The sequence below is a fragment of the Mixophyes fleayi genome, chromosome 11, assembly GCF_038048845.1.
Source record: "Mixophyes fleayi isolate aMixFle1 chromosome 11, aMixFle1.hap1, whole genome shotgun sequence".
Classification (NCBI taxonomy): domain Eukaryota; kingdom Metazoa; phylum Chordata; class Amphibia; order Anura; family Limnodynastidae; genus Mixophyes; species Mixophyes fleayi.
The window spans coordinates 80263803-80285334 of record NC_134412.1 but is presented as its reverse complement, the minus strand read 5'-3'; the positions used below and the strand labels follow the sequence as shown (position 1 = coordinate 80285334).

Below are 21532 nucleotides of genomic sequence, written 5' to 3'. Positions count from 1 at the left end.
AAATGACAGCTAGAATCTGATTGGTTGCTATAGGCAACATCTCCACTTTTCAAACCCACAGCTTGATAAATTTATCCCATAGTCTGTTGCATAGCCGAGAGCTGGTCAGACAAGGGTTACTAATGTGTAGTGAGAGGTGAAGGTTCTTTATGGTTCTGGCTGTGCTGTTTGTCTTTTGGGAGGGGTGAATGAAAGTGCTCTGAGGTGTCTGTGGTGCACCTGTAGTATAGACTTGGAGGGGCTGCAGTGAAGTGTGACTTCTGGAGCGCGGTAACGCACCTGCTTTTGTTAGGAACAGGGAGGCATTATAACACAGCCTGCTGAATCTGAGCCATAGAGCCAGGGAAAGCATTGCAAGTTGCAATGGAAACAAAACCACCTTATTTTACCTCACAACTCTATAGGTTTACTATAAACACAACTTGTTGTGACTTTGTATCATGTTGGCCAAGGTGAAGTTTTTGTTTTAAGTAAGTTTAACTGTACAATGACTTTCTGTCTGGTTATATTCCCCAAATTATGTTCTAAGTAAAATGAAAAATAATATTGAAAAAAAGTTCTACAATATGAATTCTAAACTTTGCATTTTATTTGTTTGTTTAATTAAAATAAAGCCCTGAACATTTAATAGTATATTAAAAGCTCTTCTTTCTTTCTTGGACCCCAGTTATGATCTGGTTGTCTGCCACAGCTAGATCGAATGATAGGACAGATAGACACATCTTACTGGGTACACAATACAGAAATTTCGACCAACTTTTTATGCCGAGCGATTTTACATGCGATCGATGTTCCGATCGCTCGGTCCATGGACTGCATACACACTAGCCTTGTTTAGGACGATAAAGAGAAGAGCGGACGTCCCTTTAGCGACTTTTTACAGCCATGTTGTCGTGAGCAATGACTGTAATTTCGTACTCACTGTTGTGGATCGGTCGTAGGTTTATACACACTACACAACGGAAACGAGATTGGAATGAAAATATTTAACGGTACGACCAACCAAATGAGGCGACAATTGTCCATTTGGGCAGACTTTCAACCATTGTGTCACTGTACACACTGACCCGACTTTTGAACGAGCGGTCGTATGTCGACTGTTTGAGCCGATTATTGGACGAAAACAGTGTAGTGTGTACCCAGCTTTAGGAACATGGGACTAGCCATGTTGGCTTCATACTAAGCCATGCTTCCATGTCCCTTCCTGCCTGTGTACGTTGTGGTCTGACTGGAATGACAGGCTGATCACAATACAAACGTGGGATCCTGTATGTGTGTCAATGGGGGACGTTTTTGTCATAACCAATCATAGCTGCTCCAATCAGATTGTAGATCAGGTACAATGTTCTTGGTGCAGTCTTTGTTGGCGTGTGTATAACGCATATACATAGCATCCAGGGGCGCTTTCCTACACGTCAGTGTGAATCTTTACAACCACAGTTGATGGCATCTGTTGAGTGCTAGAAAAGTGCAGAATTCCTGGTGTAGAGACACAGAAATAAAGGGGATACGCTGCTCCCTGTCACGTTGAAACGATTCAACTATGGGAAAAACTCTATCCATCACCTATAATAATGTTGACATTATCCCCATGCAGTTTAAATTTTGTGTATCATATTCTGTTGAAAATGAAGCAAAATATATATATTTTTTTAAATGCAATGAACAGGTATTTCCTAAAAAATAAATTTGGTTTGGATGAGCCCTGGGATTGGTTACTTGGCAGTCCTGGAGGGGTTCTCAGTCCATGGTTTTGGGGGTTGTTATTCCCAGATTTGGTTGGTCACCAGGATAGGTAGAGCCAGTTGGGTGAGCACTCTTAATGTGACCCTTGCATTGGTGAATTTATATGGCACAAATTCGTAGCCTGGTGGGTGATGGGTCGCCCCTGGTATGCCCCTTCCTCAGGTTAGTCAAAATCTGAAATTTTGGAAATAAAAGGCTGATGTCAGTTTCTATCCACTGCTTGGTGTTTCATGTTTATTGTGTTAGGATGGAGTCAGATGGTCTAAGGCAGGGGTAGGCAACCTGCGGCTCTCCAGGTGTTGTGGAACTACAAGTCCCAGCATGCTTTGCCAGTAGATAACCAGCAGATAGGTGGCAATGCATGCTGGTTTTTGTAGTTTCACAACACCTGGAGAGCCGCAGGTTGCCTACCCCTGGTCTAAGGTCATGTTACATTATTAGATACGACTTGGCTTTTTATGAATGGCATGGAGACATCCGGTGCCATTGTATTAATCCACGGTCAGATAATAGCATCGTTACTTTTGCTTTACTTTTGACCAATATTGTTCTGTTGCTATCTTCCATAACCTTTACTCCTACAGTCCCTTCTCGCTGTCCTTGAAACGTGAGGCCTTTCTACCAGTTAGTAGCAGCCAATGATATAATCCTCTCTTATCTCTCTTATCAGCTGTTGGTGACAAAGTTCCAGAAATCAATAAAATGACCAAACGGGAATTATTTACCTTTTTTAATCAGCAGATTTTCTAGTTCAACATTCATTATGAGAACAATGACTTGCGTTAGAAATTTAAAGTAAAATAGAATTTTGCTTTATTCAGAGTACTCTGTTGGATCAATGTACAGTGCATCCAGAAAGTATTCACAGCGCTTCACTTTTTCCACATTGTGTTATGTTACAGCCTTATTAAAAAATGGAATAAATTACTTTCTTTTCCCCCTCAAACGTCTACACGTAATACCCCATAATGACGGTGTGAAAACAGTTTGAGATTTTTGCAAATTTATTTAAAAAAATAATAATTAAGAAATCACATGTACATAAATATTCACAGCCTCCTGGAATGCCGGAGTGACTCCTAAATTTGGAGGAGTTCTCCCAGGAGAGTGGTCCACCCTCCCGGAACATAGAGGCTGGTGTACTCTTACAGGTGCTACGGTACCTCAACATCGCGGATTTCTCTTTGCGCATCTATGGTGCGCAAGGAGATATCCGCGATGTTACATCACCATAGAGTTCCTTGGGGACTGTTCCGGAGCCACTCCGCAGTTAATTTAGTCTCCCCCCCCCCCCCCCCCCCCTTAGTTTTAAAGCTGCACTAACACCTATATAAGAGATTGTCACTACAGTGCCCCTTCCTCTAGCCAAGAGCCTACATGCAGCCGTGTTCTGTAGTATAGCATGGATCTGCCCTCCCTTGCTTGAATGGCAACAGTAGCATTTTTATCTATACATTCTTTGCATAAGAATCACCGTTCTTCAATTAGTCATTCTGAGCCTTATTTTGTTGTGTGAACTTCCTGTAAGTGTAATGCAATCGCAGAGTCTGCTGTGTAATAGTCTATTGTTGGTCGAGCAAGGACACTCCATTCCTCAATGCTGAATGAAGTAACTGACCCATGTGTTGCTCTGTGACTAGAGCTGTAATATACCTAGGAAAACTTTCTAAAAACTCTGTTCCAAGTATACTCTTCATTTACTTATAGTGGTGTAGGCTGAAAAACTTCATAAGAATACTAATTATCAAATCACTTTTCTAATAGGCTGAATAATGATGGCCGACTCCAGTGTATATAGGTGATGTGCACACCTGAAACATTAACATTTGCATGTAATAAATTAATTTATATGGATACACGCTGGTGGTTTTATGAGCTTTGAAGCCTCTCATTGGCTGTATGATATCACGTGACTAAGCTGACTTTGTAAGTAAAAGAACATGGATATCTTTCCAAAATAAGGCACTAGAACTGTCCCTTACATTTTGTTAGTTGCAAATACTTTGTTTATACATCGCAAATTTTTACTAGTTGTGTTTATATAGAAAATAATAAACATCTTACATATTTCATGTACCTGCCCTAACACTATTCTCCTATGCCTGGATACACTGCATTATTTTGTTTACATAACAAATGAAGCCATTTGTGTTTATATAACAGAACCATGTTTGTTGTTTTATTATTTTTTTTGCAAGTCTGTGCATACTTTTTTAAGGCTAGGTAAGCACCAGGGCTAGAAAATTCTCCTACATGTAGAATTTTAATGCACAGTGAATGGATATGAAAATAAATATTCAAATGAGACTACGGGATATATTTACTAAACTGCGGGTTTGAAAAAGTGGAGATGTTGCCTATAGCAACCAATCACATTCTAGCTGTCATTTTGCAGAATGTACTAAATAAATGATAACTAGAATCTGATTGGTTGCTATAGGCAACATCTCCACTTTTTCAAAACCGCAGTTTAGTAAATCTAGCCCTACGTCTTTGTGTCTTTAGGTGCATATAACTTTTGTGTTGCAGTGCTTTTTTATTTTGTGTCCGTTTAGTGCGTCTGAGGTACATCAATACTGTTGAAAAGTCCCATTAATCTGTCTTCGCCAAGCAATAACTTTTGAGCAGAACATAAGTGTGTGTAGCATTGTGTTACTCTGTGTGAAGTGGTGTGAGACCAATTCCCTTAGCAGCACTGTCATACTCATAACTGTGCAGGAGATGAATAACGGTCAACGGGCTCTTCAGCTGCAGATTGATTGATTTTATGGTGTGAATACAACATGTCCTTTATACCTGCACTGTAGACTTAAAGGTGAAGCCGTGCTACTCTGTCTATGGTGCATAAGAATGGTTTCACGGTATATAATTTTGCAGTGTAGTTTAGTGTGTTTACCACGTTATAGAGACATTTTCTGTCTCAAAAGACCTTCCTTAATAATATCTTGAACATACAAAGTTACTGGTAAAAGTACACAAGTAACTTGTGCTACTAAGTTTTCCTTTAATAGTACATCATTGGGTACCAATATTTAAAAATTAGGGAAGGTGGGAGAGAGAAATATACTACAGGAAATCTGAGAAGGTTCCGTGTTGCGTTCTGAGCTTGAATCTGGAGGGTTATTAGCAGCATAAAATAGAATATGACTAAGAAGTGCTATGGTCATACTAGGGAGACTGTCTGTTAATCAAAGGAATTATGTCCTTGATTTTGGGATTCAATAAACTGCAATGGCATCCATACTGGTCCATATACATGTTATTGATCATGGAGGTAATGGCATTTTTTTTTCAATAGAGGCTATGTGCCATAGAAGGGTTTTAAAGGCTGGTGTTGAAGGACATTGAGGTTTTTGGCTTTTAGGTTTTTAGCAGCCGATAGAATATCAGATATTAGTCTTTTAGGGGGGAATTCTATTCAGTGTGAGGTCCTGTGGTGGCTTCGCCCCGTGTGCATCTCTGCACTGTTACAGATATTACGGTACACAAAACCTCAGCAATGTCTTGGGGAGTAAACATTCTGTGAGATTCCCAACGGGACATTGGGAAGAATTAAATTCCTGTTCAAATTCCTGGGAAGGTAATACAGGAGAGGTACAGGAATGGTTTTGTAAAGAAACTTCATGTACAGAGTTCATAGGGATTGTACTTTCTTCCAAAAAGGGGACATCCTAGCTCAGGTCCACTATATGTGTAGAAAAGGGTTCTGTGACCACAGTTCCTCCAGCATCCAAAGCATCTCTCCCGCAATTATTTTGGGATATATTAAGACAGTCATGTAATACACTATTTACTATTGAAGTCATGCTTTTGCATGTGGGATGATATAAGACAAATTATGTTCAAAAGACAATGGGTCTCTCTGAGTTTGATCCTTTGGGGGAGAGGCTAAGCAGGGGCAAGCACAGGATTTGTAGAGGGGGTTTTCCACACCTTGCCGCCAGTGGGCGTGACCAGCATGCATGGGGGCGTAGCTATAATTTTAGACCGTGTTTGGCTGCTCTCCAACTCTTCCTATCCCCATAATATACATGGGCAATGCTGCGTACACTACTGTTAGGTGTACGCAGCTCTCCATTTTCAAGCAGAGCCGTGTGAAGCGGGAGCAGGGTCCAGCCACCTCAATTATACAGTGCCCCAGGCTTGGAGGGGGGTTTCCAGGCACTAGAAAACGCACCCTCGGTTTGCCTATGCTAAGGAACGTTTAATTTGGATTTATTCAAAGGGCTGAACTGTAATTTCAAGAAATTTGTGTTGAGCATCAGGAATTGTTATAATCACTGCTTGTTTTAATACTTGGTAGAAACACAGTTACGGCTGACTCTGTTTGGATAAATCTCTACCAGATTTGCACATTTGGACAACGCAGTTATTGCCCGTTCTTCGCAATATTACTTGAGCTCCATCAAGTTGAATGGGGACTGTTGGTGAACGGCAATTTTCAAATTCTTACACAGATTCTCAATGGTTTTTTTTTAAATGAAGTTTGTTTTGGGTCCTTCTAGAATATAGACCTTCATTCTGGATCCAATAGATCACCCTGGAGCAGTGGAAAGCCAGAGCTTGTGTGATTTGCCCGGTCTCCTGCTCTGTACAGACTGCAGATGGCTTCATACATAGGGGCAGTTCCAGTGATGTCACAGAAAATATAACTGACATGCTGTGATTTACAACTTGAGCTTTTTGTCATATATCACCTCTATAGACAGAGCTTGTCAGGGTAAGGTTAAACTGTACATTTTAAGCTTCATATTTGAAAAATATTAACTTTTGTGGTTTAGGTTTTTCCTCTCAATCTGAAACGTCTGCAATTATTTGCACCTCCGCTGAAAATAAGTTTGAATTAAGGTACCTAGGTGGTTTAAATGCGTTTTTGTAACTGACTACATGGCGAACGTTTAATAAGAGGAAGATTAAATGATTACCTTTTTTTGGCTAACTGAATAGGTTTAAATTGCAAGGCTAGTTAGTCTCCATCAGTCATGGTGTAACATTAAGGGGACATTGAATTAAAATCGATGGTTCTGTTGCCTCATGAGTACTTTAACTGCTCAAATTGTAATACTTGTCTTGTGATAAAATCTGCTTAAATCTAAAAAGCTCATTTTTGGTTGCATTGTTAGGAGGTGCGGGCAAAAATGAGCGAATGAAGCCCATTTTATAACGCTATCCGTATCGCAAACATAACGCGCAAGGGAATGACTTCTCACCCTGAGTTGAATCGCGACCTTGGTGAATTGCCACACGTTTATACACACAAGTACAAAGCAACGTCCTTTTGACACACCTGCAATGTCTGCTACTGCACGTGTATAAATTCATAGATATGAATCAGCAGATCTGTTTGGAAAATCATAGAATATGCAAATCTTGTGTACCGCCAGGAAACTGATACTGAGGTTACATCATCCAAAATCCACATTGTTTCTCTATGCAGTATTTGGCAACAAAACAAGTAACTGTAATCTGTTTGCAAAATCATTTGACTTCTGCTACCAAAGATACTGGTACAGATTAGGGGCATAGAGTAGAACAAACATTAAAAATGTGTGTATGTATGTGTACTAATGCGATATCTGAACAAACAACCGTGAATCGTGTGATCTAAATGATAATTGCGTAGATGTATACACAGCTTAAGGTTATATTATATTTGCTTTGAAAAGTGTTTATTTTGAAACAAATAATTAGGACACCCATATAATGCTGGTAACACCAGCATTTTGAGTTTGTTTCCCATATTTTTTTTTTTTTTTTATTTTTTTTTTTTTTATTATTATTTATGAGGCTGTAAGGTCTTCTGTACTAGAATCTGTTTCCTCTTTTGCTGTAATGATGAAGGTTGCTGTTTTCTCTAAATTACTTCTGCCAAATATTCTGTAAAAAAAAATGTATTGGCTCTCTATAAATAAACTTATACATGTAGATGATGGGAGGTTGGCTTGGATCATAAAGGTGCCCTTTGTTTCCTTGTGGTGCTCCAAGTTCCTGAAAAACCCTTAAAAAGCAAACTCCCAATTCCGAAGCATTTCAGATAAGACGCCATACTTGTCCTGTAAAGTTATTACAGCAGCTACCATTATTTTAATCTAAATACTTCACTATTTTGAATATTTATAAAATAAGTATTTCATTTTCAATGCATAACAGAGGCAAAACCTTATTTCTGTTACTTTTTTTTTTTTTTTTTCTATACAGGCGCCTATAATGTATCTGAACACCAGGTAGCGGAACCCTTCTATCCTCCTCTCTGACAACAGGTCATGTGAATAAAGACTGGAACGTCCGATTACTCCTGTTATTAGGCCGGCCACTTACCATGGCACAATCGAAATCCAGCGGACCCCATTACGCCCTCACTGCCATCGGAGTGGGACTATTGCTGCTTGGTGTGGTGATGGCGGTGTGGAACCTTGTCCCGGGATTTGGCAGCAACGACAAACCTGGCCCATCCCAGGGAAACAGCAGCAAGCCAGAGAACCAGGGGGAGGTAAACCTGAAGAGTAAGACTTTCTCCATAGCTTACGTCCTGGTGGGATCCGGGATAGCGCTGCTCCTGCTGGCCATCTGCTTGAGCATACGCAACAAACGCAAACGGCGCCCCAGTATGGAGGAGTCGCGGGTTGTCCAGCAAGAAGCCGTTCCTCAGTCTGAGAGGTGAGTAAATGTTCACCTGTCACACGCATATGGCCCTTTCCTTTTATTATCCTCCTAATGACACGATTAGTAATGAGAAATGAGTATTAAAGCTGCAATTAGAAGCAAGTTCTACTTGTATACAGTACTTTAAAATTACAGATATATGATGAACTTGTTACACCTTAAAGGTGTGTTTCTAAAATGTCATCATCTCAACACTTGGGCTCATCCCTGGTGATGACTGGTCAATGTTTACAGATTGTCACCTCTAAGTTACACAAGTGAGCATTGTGACACTTTTTGCTCCGTACCACTAAACCTAAAATACATGTAAGCACACTCTTTTATAGAAGCCAACTTGTATGTGTGTATATGTATGGTTGTAGAGGGAGATATTTTTCTGCACACAGCAGACTTCCTGTCCAGTAATCCCATTGAAGGACATTGCACTCTGCTTCTCCTCAGGAGGAAATGGACGAATACAGAAAATAATAGCTTGAAGTCCCCCACAAAGCAAATGTAAAATGTCTTGGTTGTGTCATGGTATGGAAACTTCTATGCAGTAGAACTAGGGGCCTGATTCATTAAGGATCTTAACTTGAGAAACTTCTTATTTCAGTCTCCTGGACAAAACCATGTTACAATGCAAGGGGTGCAAATTAGTATTCTGTTTTGCACAGAAGTTAAATACTGACTGTTTTTTCATGTAGCACACAAATATCAACTTTAAATGTCAGTGTACAAATAAGCTATCAAGTATTTGTGTGCTACATGAAAAAACAGTCAGTATTTAACTTATGTACAAAACAGAATACTAATTTGCACCCCTTGCATTGTAACATGGTTTTGTCCAGGAGACTGAAATAAGAAGTTTCTCAAGTTAAGATCCCTAATGAATCAGGCCCTAGATGTGCATGTTGCTGGTAGATGGTAGCTTATGTTGTAGAGTTAGTTTTACTCATTTTGTCAGTGCACGTAAAGGGAAATAATATATTTATTTTTCCCTCTAAATTCATATGTACCAGACCTTTTTAACGGATGAAAAGTAGCTTTAGAGCAGGAAGTTCCTGTTTGAACTACAAGTCCCAGGATTCCCCGTCGGCCAAAGACGTAAACCACCCGTTTTTAGAAACTGTTGCTCCACCTTCTACTTGATTGATTTTTTTAGTTTAAACTCTTCCTTCATTTGGGAACTACTGTAGAAGATCTATCACTATTGGACAGAAGTTTTTTTTTAATTAACTGCTTACTGGTAGAAAGTTTATGCAGGAAAAGGTGAAAGGTCTGCACAGAAGAACTAACATGCTAATTAGCCTGACCAGTATGCTAATAGCTCTGCAGGACTGTGCTTTAGTCTACATTGCCACTTCCTAGTACTTTCCCAAGTGGGCCCCGCAGCACTGACAGGAGTGAACATCGCTCCTGTGTATTTACACTCCTCTCCCAGCTATCTGCGCTCTGCAAACGGGGGAACATGGGTGGTATGTTTGCCTTATTAGCAGAGGTCATAACGGTGTACAATCCATTTTTATGTTGTGTTGTGTTCCGTGGGGTAAAACCCATAACCACAGGACTTTGCAGAGCACATGGACCAAGAGATATATTTTATTGCATAGTTTTACAGTCTCGGGCTTCCCTGATTTGTTGTTTCTGTGGATCTTGTTACAATTATACAAGTATGTAGAACTCTGTACATGTCGTGACTATACATATGCTGGATCACGGTAATATCTGAGAAAAGCCGCGCTGCTGGCCTTGTGTGGCGGAATAGGACAGGGTTTTTGTAATAAAACTGTCGTCAAGATTCTATTGCTGTTGTTTTATCGCTGAATAGCCCAGAACAGAGATGTGGGTCTGTGCGCCAGATGTGGTCCGTTTGTGTGTGGCAGCGAAGGCTTTTGTACTACTTGTATCTGCTTAGTTACAGAAACTTTCCTAGTAGTGTGTGTGTATATGTGTGTGTGTGTGTGTGTGTGTTCACCCAGATAGTTCCCATATCTCTCCCTACCTGTTTCATGAAATGGGCACCTGTGATTGGACATGCTAACTCCAAAAGTCCTCATACAATAGATGGATATTGGTGAGATATGGGTGGATCACCTTTCCTTTGATTCCAATTTTATGTGGGTGCCCTCTGCCACTACATTAGACTCTTGGGGGGGGTATTCAATTGTTAACGAAAAAAAACGAGCGCTCAAAAAATCTTAGCGTTGATACGGTAATTACTCGCGGAATTTCAGCTCCGAAGTAAACTACCGTATTAACACTTTTCCCGCGCAATATTACCGTATAAACTGTAATATTTTTTGAGCGCTCATTTTTTTTCGTTAACGCTAACAATTGAATACCCCCCTTGAATTCATACATTTTGAATCTTACTGTGAACTAACAAAAATAAATTGTGATCTGTAATAGGCTGATTAGACAGAGAGATATGTTCTGTTGTGTTTCTGGGTAAATATTGGTCTACAAGTGTATAGAAAATTATACTCCTTGTAATGACCCAACAAGGTGTATTCACTGAAGGGTCATGGATAATATAAAATACTTTGTAACTGATCATTATTGAGGCATCTGGAGTCATTTTTACAAACCAGGGGGTAAATGTATTAACTTCCAATAATTGTTTTCTTCCAACTCGCCGCAATTCAGCGAGTTTGCAGTGAAGACACTGCCTTTAAAGCCGCTGTTTCTTTATTTTTTCACTGCAAACTTGCCGAATAGTGTCGAATTTAAAAAAAATCGTAAGTTAATACATTTACCCCCAGGAGTCTGTCATTATCCATAAATAAATGCTAAATAAATATTTTGCTGCTAATTTGACCAGACCTCCAGACTTCACTTCATACATTTTGAATGTCATTATTCTACAACTTAAAGGTACTCAAATTCCAGGAGGTAGCTACTTTGTGGGCTTGACCAAAATGCTGCCTAGCCATTCACTAGGATCCAGTAACGTCACTTAGGTATGAGAGACTGTTTTCTTTTTAAAACCTATACAGCCTGATATTTAAAAGGCCTTGATTTAAAATCCCAAAAAAACAAAACCTTTTTATTGTTATTGTTATTGTTATTATTATTGTTATTATTGTACCTATTAGTTTGAGAAATGTTGTTTTGTCGGAGTGGCTGAGTTGTCTTATGCTGTATTTGATTTTCTTCCAAATGTAGGCTGCTGCAAAGGTTCAGTTCATTTGTAAGACATTTATAAATGTGATAATGTATACAGTATTGTAAATGATAAGGTGTGTATATAATTCATACTTGCCTACTCTCCCGGACATTCCGGGAGACTCTCAAATTTTTGAGAGTACTCCCGGGAGAGAAGGCCATCCTTCGTTGGTGGGGCGGGACTAATCGAGTCATCTTGGCCCCCGTCCCCTACCGTAATAGGCTGAAAATAGTATAGCTTGACAGAGGGGCGGGGCCAGGATGACGCTATTCGCGTGACCATGCCCCCAGGATGCAGCTAATTTGGAGATCTGGAGGGGAGATCTCTGAAGTTCACAAGTATGATATAATTATATTTAGTATTTGTGTATAAAAGGTACTCTCGTTTGTAGATATCACTCGAGCCTGGGGTATGGGATAAAGTCTCTGTCTGGGAAATGTCCTTTGACTGTCTCCTAATTGCTATTTTTACATAGTTTTCTGAGTTCCTGCACCCAGGCTGGAATTCCCAATTACACACTGGCAAATTGGTTAAGAATTTTTAAAAAGGAAAGTGAACATTGGTAACTTCAATGTTTAAAAAAATAACAAAAAAACAAAACAACAACAAAAAAATGAACAGTACATTATTGATGTGTAAAGTCCTGTGTATAAATGGTGTACTATACTTGAGAGCAGATTCTTCTTCTGTTGCCATGGTGAACAGTGAGAATAAAAGGAGAATTTAAAAAAAAGAAAAAACAACAAAAAACCTTTCATCTCTAAAGTGAATATCCAACATAAAACTGCCATTAAAAAAAACAGTCAGGATGGATTACTTCAAACCGAAATTGATTTCAGCTTGACAAAAAAGATCAATCTCACAATTCAATGTGAGAGCCAATATAATGCCTAATCCAGTGGTTCTCAAACTTTTGCCGTTCGCGGCACCCTTTAGAGTCTCCAAATTTTTTCAAGGCACCCCTCCAATAAAATTATTGAGCAGTCCTGTTTTAGAAGTAGTTGGCTCAAAAAATTGTAATAAGTATTTAGGTCAGGACAGAAATACTTAATTAGTTGTATGCAAAAATACCCCCTTTGCATCCAGACACTCTGCCCCCTCTGCGTCCAGACACTCTGCCCCCTCTGCGTCCAGACACTCTGCCCCCTCTGCGTCCAGACACTCTGCCCCCTCTGCGTCCAGACACTCTGCCCCCTCTGCGTCCAGACACTCTGCCCCCTCTGCGTCCAGACACTCTGCCCCCGCTGCGTCCAGACACTCTGCCCCCGCTGCGTCCAGACACTCTGCCCCCACTGCGTCCAGACACTCTGCCCCCGCTGCGTCCAGACACTCTGCCCTCTGTCACGCTGCCCCCCCTCCTCTGCCCTCTGTCACGCTGCCCCCCCTCCTCTGCCCTCTGTCACGCTGCCCCCCCTCCTCTGCCCAGCTGTCACTCTCCTGCTGTCACCCTCCCTCTAACTTCTCTGCCGCGGGCCAGCCATATAAAAAAAAAAAGAAGAAAGAACACAGTAACTTACCAATCCGCCGGGCGCCGGGACCCAGCAGCCTCCTCTCTCCCTCAGTGACAGCGCCGCGGCACCCCTGGGAGCCGCGGCGCACAGTTTGGGAACCGCTGGCCTAATCTCTCACGTCATAGTATGGATAACCAGGGAATAATAATCGCCAACATTTATTTATTTAGCGCCAGCAAATTCCGTAGCGCTTTACAATTGAGAACAAACACCGTAATAATGCAATACTGGGTAATACAGGCAAATAGATAGGTAAGAAGACCTTGCCCAAAAGCTTACAATCTATGGGACAGTCATCCGAGAATGTCGTCATCATCATCATCATTTATTTATATAGCGCCACTAATTCCGCAGCGCTGTACAGAGAACTCATTCAGATCAGTCCCTGCCCCATTGGAGCTTACAGTCTACATTCCCTAATATAGACACACACTCACACAGACACAGACAGACAAAGAGGGAGATTGACAGACAGACAGAGACTAGGGTAAATTTTTTTGATAGCAGCCAATTAACCTACTAGTATGTTTTTGGAGTGTGGGAGGAAACCGGAGCACCCGGAGGAAACCCACGCAAACACAGGGAGAACATACAAACTCCACACAGATAAGGCCATGGTCGGGAATCGAACTCATGACCCCAGTGCTGTGAGGCGGAAGGGCTAACCTCTAGGCTACTGTGCTGTCAAAAATATAACTGAGGTCTATCAAGTATTTTACTTTCATTCCTACAAATAGATCTCAGGACAAGTAGATAATATACATTCTTTAAGGTAACGTGACATTCTAGTTGGAAACGGCTGCTTAAGAACGTGAATAGTCCTTTTTATCGTCCATTGATTCTTCATATCTTGTGATCTCCTATAGGTCATAAGCAGTGAATCCCCAGGACTGGAGCCAAAGTAAAGTAAAATTAGTATATGTTTCCTGATGTCATCTGACTGTGTGGCAGACCCTTTTTGTAGGGAGTGGTATGGATGTTATCAGCAAATAAGTATGTCAGTAGGCTTGCCACTAAAATAATAGATTATCAATATGTTGAACACATATGGGCGTATTATGTAAATAAAAACAAAAACATTTGAAGTGTACACAAATCTCTCTTCAAAATCTGACACTACATGTACCAGTACAATAGATCCCACGGCGGTACTTTGCTTCAGGATATAAAACTTGCCATCAAACTCAAATAGTTCTACTTTAATCAAATCTTGAGAAAATCTATAAAAAATAAATAAATAACCATTTGTATTAGATTTTACTTCATACCCATAGAGGCTATTATTTGAATAGAGGTAAATAAGGAGATTTGTAAATATTTAACATATTAAAATGTGTTGTATGAAGTAAATAGGACTACTTTTTGGTTTGTAATATTGTAGTCGGTAGAATAGTTGGAGGACACCCTTTGGAAATGGAACAATTTAATTTTATGCAATTCTACTGACTTTCAGAAAGACTTCGATGAAACCCAATGAGTCTGTTCAGCATCTGCCAGTTTGCAGTATTTACGATGGGGTACTATGATACGAGTATGTTGTCCTGCTTAAGGCTTCAGTACTTTGATGAAAAAAAATAAGGGCTAGTTACTGCCTTTTTGCAAAGCCTCTTTGGAAAGATGAAGGGTGAGTTGGGCAGCATGTTGGATAAGTGGTTAGCACTTCTGCCTTACAGCACTGGGATCATGAGTTCAATTGGCCTTATCTGTGTGGAGTTTGTATGTTCTCCCCGAGTTTGCGTGGGTTTTCTCCGGGTGCTTTGGTTTCCTCCCACACTCCAAAAACATACTGGTAGGTTAATTGACTGCTATCAAAATTGACCCTATACTGTGTGTGTGTGTGTGTGTGTGTGTGTGTGTGTGTGTGTGTGTTAGGGAATTTAGACTGTAAGCCCCAATGGGGCAGTGACTGATGTGAATGAGTTCTCTGTACAGCACTGTGGAATTAGTGGCGCTATATAAATAGAAAGTAATGATGATGAGTTGGCACCCAAGATAATCCAACAACCCTTAAGCTTGTCACTCTTGGCAACTGGATTGACATTTGTTTCAAGGACTGTAGAAAGAGATTCAGTCCAAAAATTACAATCTCCTCCCTTTGCCCCCAGGCCTCCTGTTGAAGAGCCCATGCAAGTAGATGAATTTCATGTTTCCACAGAGCAAAATACTTGCAGATGATTCCTTGCTCTAAGTATGCATATATTTATGCATAAATATGCTTGGTATATATTTTGCTATTTCTTTGCTACTTTATTGATGATCTTTTGACATCCAGTTATTGATCTGCTTTATTCCTGACCTGTGTATCTAGAAAATAGGAATTCTTACCATTTGAAATTGTGCAACTTCTTTTTTGGTAAAGGCTATATTTTTGGTTTGGTATCTTCAAATGTAATTGGTTCTCCCAAAATCAGATTATTTTCTTTCGCATTGAATTGTCCCATGGTGATTGCACCATTTCTTTGTCTTTCTCAGCCGGAATGATTGAGCGTTTTTAAGGTTGCAAAGTATCCTACACAACCTTATAGACAAAGTGAGTGTATATGCAGTTTATGATGCGAGAGTATCCTGCTTATCTCCAATAATTTCACTGGTTCTCAAATGGAGGATTGCATGTTAAGTGGACCTGTCAGGCTTGTGGGAAGTGTATCTTACATGCTTTTTGCTTTGTGCGCTACATCATGTAGGTTTTTTGGGTTTTTTTAAAGAAAAAAACCATCTCGGATTGCTTAAGTTGCAGCTTGTTTGTATAAGTCTTGCGTAATAACACTCCATCCTATTCCTGCATTCCATGTGCTTTGAGGCAAGAACATGCATGTCTGCAGTTAGAGTTCTAACATAGTAACATAGTTGATGAGGTTGAAAAAAGACACCAGTCCATCAAGTTCAACCTATTTTGGATCTCCTGCGATCCTGCACTTATATTTGAAATTGATCCAGGGTAAGCAACCGCCAATCTGTTTCAATTGTGAAAATCCCCCCAGACACAATATTGCAGTCCTATTTTTAACCTATATCCCCTACTCCTTCTTTTTAATTAACGGTCGTATCCCTGGATACACTTTTCAGAAAAAAAATTTGTCTAACCCTTTCTTACACATATCTATTGAATCTGCCATCACAACCTTCCCTGGCAGTGAATTCCATATCTTGACTGCCCTTACTGTAAAGAAGCCCTTCCTTTGCTGGTTGTGAAATGTCCTCTCCTCTAACCTTAGGGGATGACCGTGTGTCCAGTGTATAGTCCTTGGGGTAAAAAGTTCCCATGAAAGCTCTCTGTATTGACCCTTAATGTATTTGTACATAGTAATACAAGTTCTGTGCAACCTCTTTCACTATTAGCCAGCAGAATATTACCAGCAAGAATTTGTAGGGGGTGGTGAACAATGATTTCATGTCTATTGATAAAGACCAAAAGTATTGAGATGCCCGTACGCACTGCTATTTGTATGTACAAATTGGTAGGTCTTAGAAGTCATTGACCACAGATTTCTCCATGTATGCATAGGCAAACCGAGGGGGGCGGGGGTTCCTAGTGCCTGGGACCCCCCCTCCAAGACTGGGGCACTGTATAATTGAGGTGGCTGGACCTTGCTCCTGCTTCACACGACTCTGCTCGAAAAGAGAGAGCACCTAACTGTAGTGTACGTAGCATTGCCCATGTATATTATGGTGATAGGAAGAGTTGGAGAGCAGTCAAGCACTCTCTAAAATTATAGCAACGCCCCCATGCATGCTGGTCACGCCCACTGGTGGCGTGGAAGCCCCCTTCTGCAAATCCTGAGTTTGCCCCTGGTATGGTCCACAGGGCCGCCTTCAGAAATCATGGGGCCCAGTACGGGCCCCCGCCCCCCCCCATGAGCGCCCCCCAACCATGAGCAACAGCGCAACACATACTTACCTGGCTGTCAGCCAGATCACATGATCGCAGGGGGAATGATTCCTCCACCCCTGCGATCGCATTCTGGTGCCTGGCTGTCACGGTGGCAGCCAGGCTGAAGACAGATTAGCGGAGACCAGCGGGGCCCCCAGGTAAGTATGTGTTGCGCTGTTGTACCGGGCCACCTGGTAGGCATGGGCCCGGTACAACAGTACCCCCCTGATGGCGGCCCTGTCAGTCCACAAAGGCAGATTGAGATCTACATCTCATGGATAGACTTCAGATGTTGGTCAGAGCAGATGGGCCACACACCCAGCTACCGGCATTACTGATTCTGCCATGTGCAGATATACGGACAAATCTGGTAGTGATCTGGTCACCCTCTGTTTCGGCAGAACGGAAGCGTTGGCCAGGGTAATGCCTGTTTTTAGACTTTCTCTTATGCCAACTCCAGCAGTAAAACTAACCTGGTACAGGAGGCTCCATGCCCGGTAAGAATTCATTGTAATATTTGTCTTGTGAGCTAGCACTCTACGTTTTTGTTTTTAGGGAGGGGAGTTAAACCGCACAACGGTATGCCGTAACAGACATTATCTGCCAACTAACATGGTATAACATTATTCCTATGAATATAGATGTATAGCGTAAGACCAGTGCGGTTCTCTTAATATTAACTGAATATATTTCATGACTTCTTTATGCAGCGTGAGTTATATTATTAAGTAATACCAGTATTGCAACATGAACTCCTGGAAAAACCCTTTGCCAGAAGCTGGCCTGTTAATCAACACATGAAACATCCTTAAAATGTCACTTTTTATTTCACCTGTTTGTATCCAGGCCGTGTCTGCTTGTGGGGACTTGTGTGAGAACCAGCAGTATAAGATTTCACAAGCACACAGGCTCCGATCTGAAATCCATGGGTTTTGGAGGTAGAAATTACAGCTATAAATTTAGCATCATTCTGTTCTATTAATAAACATGTCTTTATGACATTTTAAAGCAACACCCCGCATGGAATGTAGGGGTTTAAGGGACATAATCTGGGCTGCATTACCGGTTAGGCAATGTAGGCAGTTGTCTCTGGGCACGCCAGCTGACAGTATTAGAGGAATTATTTATTATTAATTAAGAAAAGGGGTCTTTAGAGCTCAGTGGGGCCTGGATTCCGGGGGTTTGAGGCAGGGGTTCTGAGTGTACCGCTGGGCCGACACCTCTAGGGTTGCCGTCATAAACATCAGTTACAATTTTTGACATACAGTACATAGCGCTGCCTTTCCTCACCGCTGGAGGGACTGCGGTGATGTTGAGAACTTCCTCCAGATATGGTTTTCCTGCCCAAAAATTGCTACTACTTGGGATGGAATCTCAGGTCTTCTAAGTCAAGTCCGTCGGGGGGGGGGGGGGGCGTGGTGCACCGCTAGGCTCCGCCCCTGTCAAGCTTAGGTAATTTTAGCCAATCTCAACAGGGGGCGTGGCCATGATGACGTGATTAGCTCCGCCCCCGCCTTCTTCAACAATGGCGACAGCAGCTGGATCCGGGATTTTTGCCTGCTCTCTCGGGAGTCCGGGAGAACTCCCAAAAAATCAGGAGTCTGAAGATGAAGATGTTGTTTCACCAGTACCTCCCAATCGGCGCTTTGGATAAACAATAGACAAACTAATAGATCAGATTATTAATTGGCAAGGATAGGGTTTGTTCAATTTAAATGTAAGACAGTCCTCGGCAAATAGCGCTGCTTTATGTCCGTAGTTAATAACTTATAGACTCGATACATTGAGGATTTGCTTTAGCGCTAAGGCCAGTGCTGCAATGCATAGCGTTAAAATTACATGTATGCCGATTGTGTGCGCCATTCGCATTAGGGGGTGATAGGCGGCCTTTCACTTTTACACATTCTCAAGATCGTTCATAAAGTGCCAACATTCTGATAATAAAGTGTGTCCCTCTCAGTCCCATGTGTCTTAACTTCCTCTCCATGATCCGTCAATCTGTGCATTAATGTATTACGTTTATTGTCTTGGTGGCGGTGACCCAGGACAAATCCCAATTTGTCCAAGTTAATAATCCATACCAATATTCATGAGTAATATCTTCTCTGTGGCACATGTGTGCCTCCCCCAGTGTTATTGGGCACACTTGGATATTGTGACTATATTCTCAGTATTCTTTTATCTTTTGGAGAAGTGATCAATTTAGTCTCCATATCTATTGCAATGTCAGGTGCTGGACTAGGCAGTGATGGTTTGATGGTGTCTGGGGTATGATGTTACCTAGAGAGCATAATAATGTAATATGTCTATGGTAAATAAAATAAAACCTATTTCATTCTAGAGCAGTATAGGCTAACCTGTGACACTCCAGGTGTTGTGAAACTACAAGTCCCAGCATGCTTTGCCAATAAATAGCAGCTTATTGCCCGAAGGGTATGCTGGGACTTGTAGTTTCACAACACCTGGAGTGTCACAGGTTAGCCAACACTGATCTAAAGTATCATCCTGAATTCTCCTTTTAGGTGGACAGAAACCAGCATGGGAATATGTTTAGTAAATATTCCACACCTTGCTCATAATTGGCATGGGTCATGTTGGTTTACAAGGTGTGGGTGGTGTCTCTTGGAGACATGCCACATCTGTTTAGTCCCTATGTAGATAATACCGGACATTGGAACCTTTATTAAGGATCTTTGCTGCAATACATAGAAGGTGTCAGCAATATTTTGGGATCATGTGCGTCCGTATTTCTAAGACAGTTATCATCATGATATCAGGAGTAAGGGCTATACCCGCTCTATCTGTGCCCACGAACGCTCCTCTGCCCCCACAGGGGCACCGACAGGTCCTACCCCTCTGGACGCCCCTCCGCTCAGATTTCTCCTGGCGAAGTCCAAGGCACCCAGTTCCATTCACCAGGGCCAAACATTGTGGTGTACAAATATTACTTGCATCTAGAGGCAAGGAGGTGCTGTAAAGTATAGGGAAAAGGAAAATAAATTTAATAATCACAATAGCAAAACAATAATCCTCTCCTCTCGTGTCAGGAATGCCGAGGTCGGTCTCAAGGTCGGGGAGGGATATTCATGTTGTGGAATAATGCCAACTAATCGTCTGCCTTCTGTAATGTTTCTTCCAAGTAGTGCAGCCAGGTGATAACATCTTTCTCATTTGTTCAAGTGGATATTTCTGACTTTTTTGCTTTTCGTTTTACTTTCGGAGATGAATCTTGGTGCTAAGGATTTAAATGGCCCAGAAAATCTGATTGGGTAGTAGGCTGCTTCTTCTCTACCGTTTGTTGGCCCTAGTTCCCAGTCTCTGGATTTTTAAGGTCTCTGCAAAGATCCTCTCTAATTTTGACCTCCAATCGATGAGTAGATCCTTTCTTATTGGAATGATGTCTATCTTTTCCCCATATGTGCTAGTTTCAGAATGATTATCTGGAGTCCTTACTGCTCGTAGCTAGACCATGGCACGTTGATTATTTTTTATTTATTTTTTTGCTGCCCTTATCTACCACCTATAAGCTCAGGTCTGTACATAGAATACAGCAGGGGCAAACGCAGGATTTGTAGAGGGAGGTTTCCACACCACGCTGCCAGTGGGTGTGACCAGCAAGCATGGGGGCATAGCTATAATTTTAGATCGTGCTTGGCTGCTCTCCAACTCTTCCTATCCCCATAATATACATGGGCAGTGCTGCGTGCACTACTGTTAGATGAACGCAGTTCTCCCTTTTCAAGCAGAGCCGTGTGAAGCGGGAGCAGGGTCCAGCCATCTCAAGTTTACAGTGCTCCAGGCTTGGAGGGGGCTTTCCAGGCACTAGGAAGCCCCCCTCCCTCCTCAGTTTGTCTATGTACAGGTGCATTTTACATAGATCTGTCGTTGTGTCTAAGGGTGTATAAAAATAATCCTGCGCATAGAATTCTCTGAAGTTGGAGTTCTCTTTTATTTAGGGACACTGTTGGCAGCTGCTGGATGCTCGAAACTGACTAATAAAAATATTCCTCATCCATCAGCATTACAAATGTAAATACAATGTCAACACCAAGTTCTATAAAGGTATGGAAATGTTATCTACAGCGGACAGAATGTTTAGGACTTAAGGTTTTCTGCAGAAGGAGTTTCCGGAATTTAGAGCTCCATAAAACACTTTTAAACATTCACCCTGCCTTTCCCAAAACTGCCCCTGGCACTCCTCTCCTCATTAAATTATTCACCAGAGCTTCTCATAGTAAATAAAGGAAACATTTGGTAGTTGTGTGTTTTTGTATTATTTTGTTCCATATTTTGGAACTTTACTCATAACCCTGTTTAGTGCCAAATGTGACCAGCTGTCCATTTGTGTTTGTTTGACTCGAAATAAAGATCAGATATTAAAAACAAAGGTTTAGTGAGCCTAAAATATAGGTTATTTTTAAATTGTTAAATTACCATCAATTTATGGTTCCCAGAACGTGACGGTTAAGAAAGAAATAGACAAAAAATTGCTTCCAACATTTCTAGAAAGTTTTTAGACCTTTCAGCTAGAAGACATTGAAGGATTGATCTCAAGTACACTCCGGTACGTCACTGGAGACAAGCGGCGGCAGA

General features: G+C 41.3%; 1 protein-coding gene across 1 annotated transcript in view; it reads left to right on the top strand.

The window, feature by feature from the left end:
- The window catches only part of TMEM51 (transmembrane protein 51), a 39898-nt gene that overhangs the window by 8184 nt on the left and 10182 nt on the right, over positions 1-21532 (top strand). Inside the window, exon 2 of the mRNA XM_075189908.1 lies at positions 7945-8403. Within this exon, the coding sequence (XP_075046009.1) occupies positions 8066-8403 (338 nt within the window). The 5' untranslated portion in view covers positions 7945-8065. The remainder of the gene's footprint in view (positions 1-7944; positions 8404-21532) is intronic.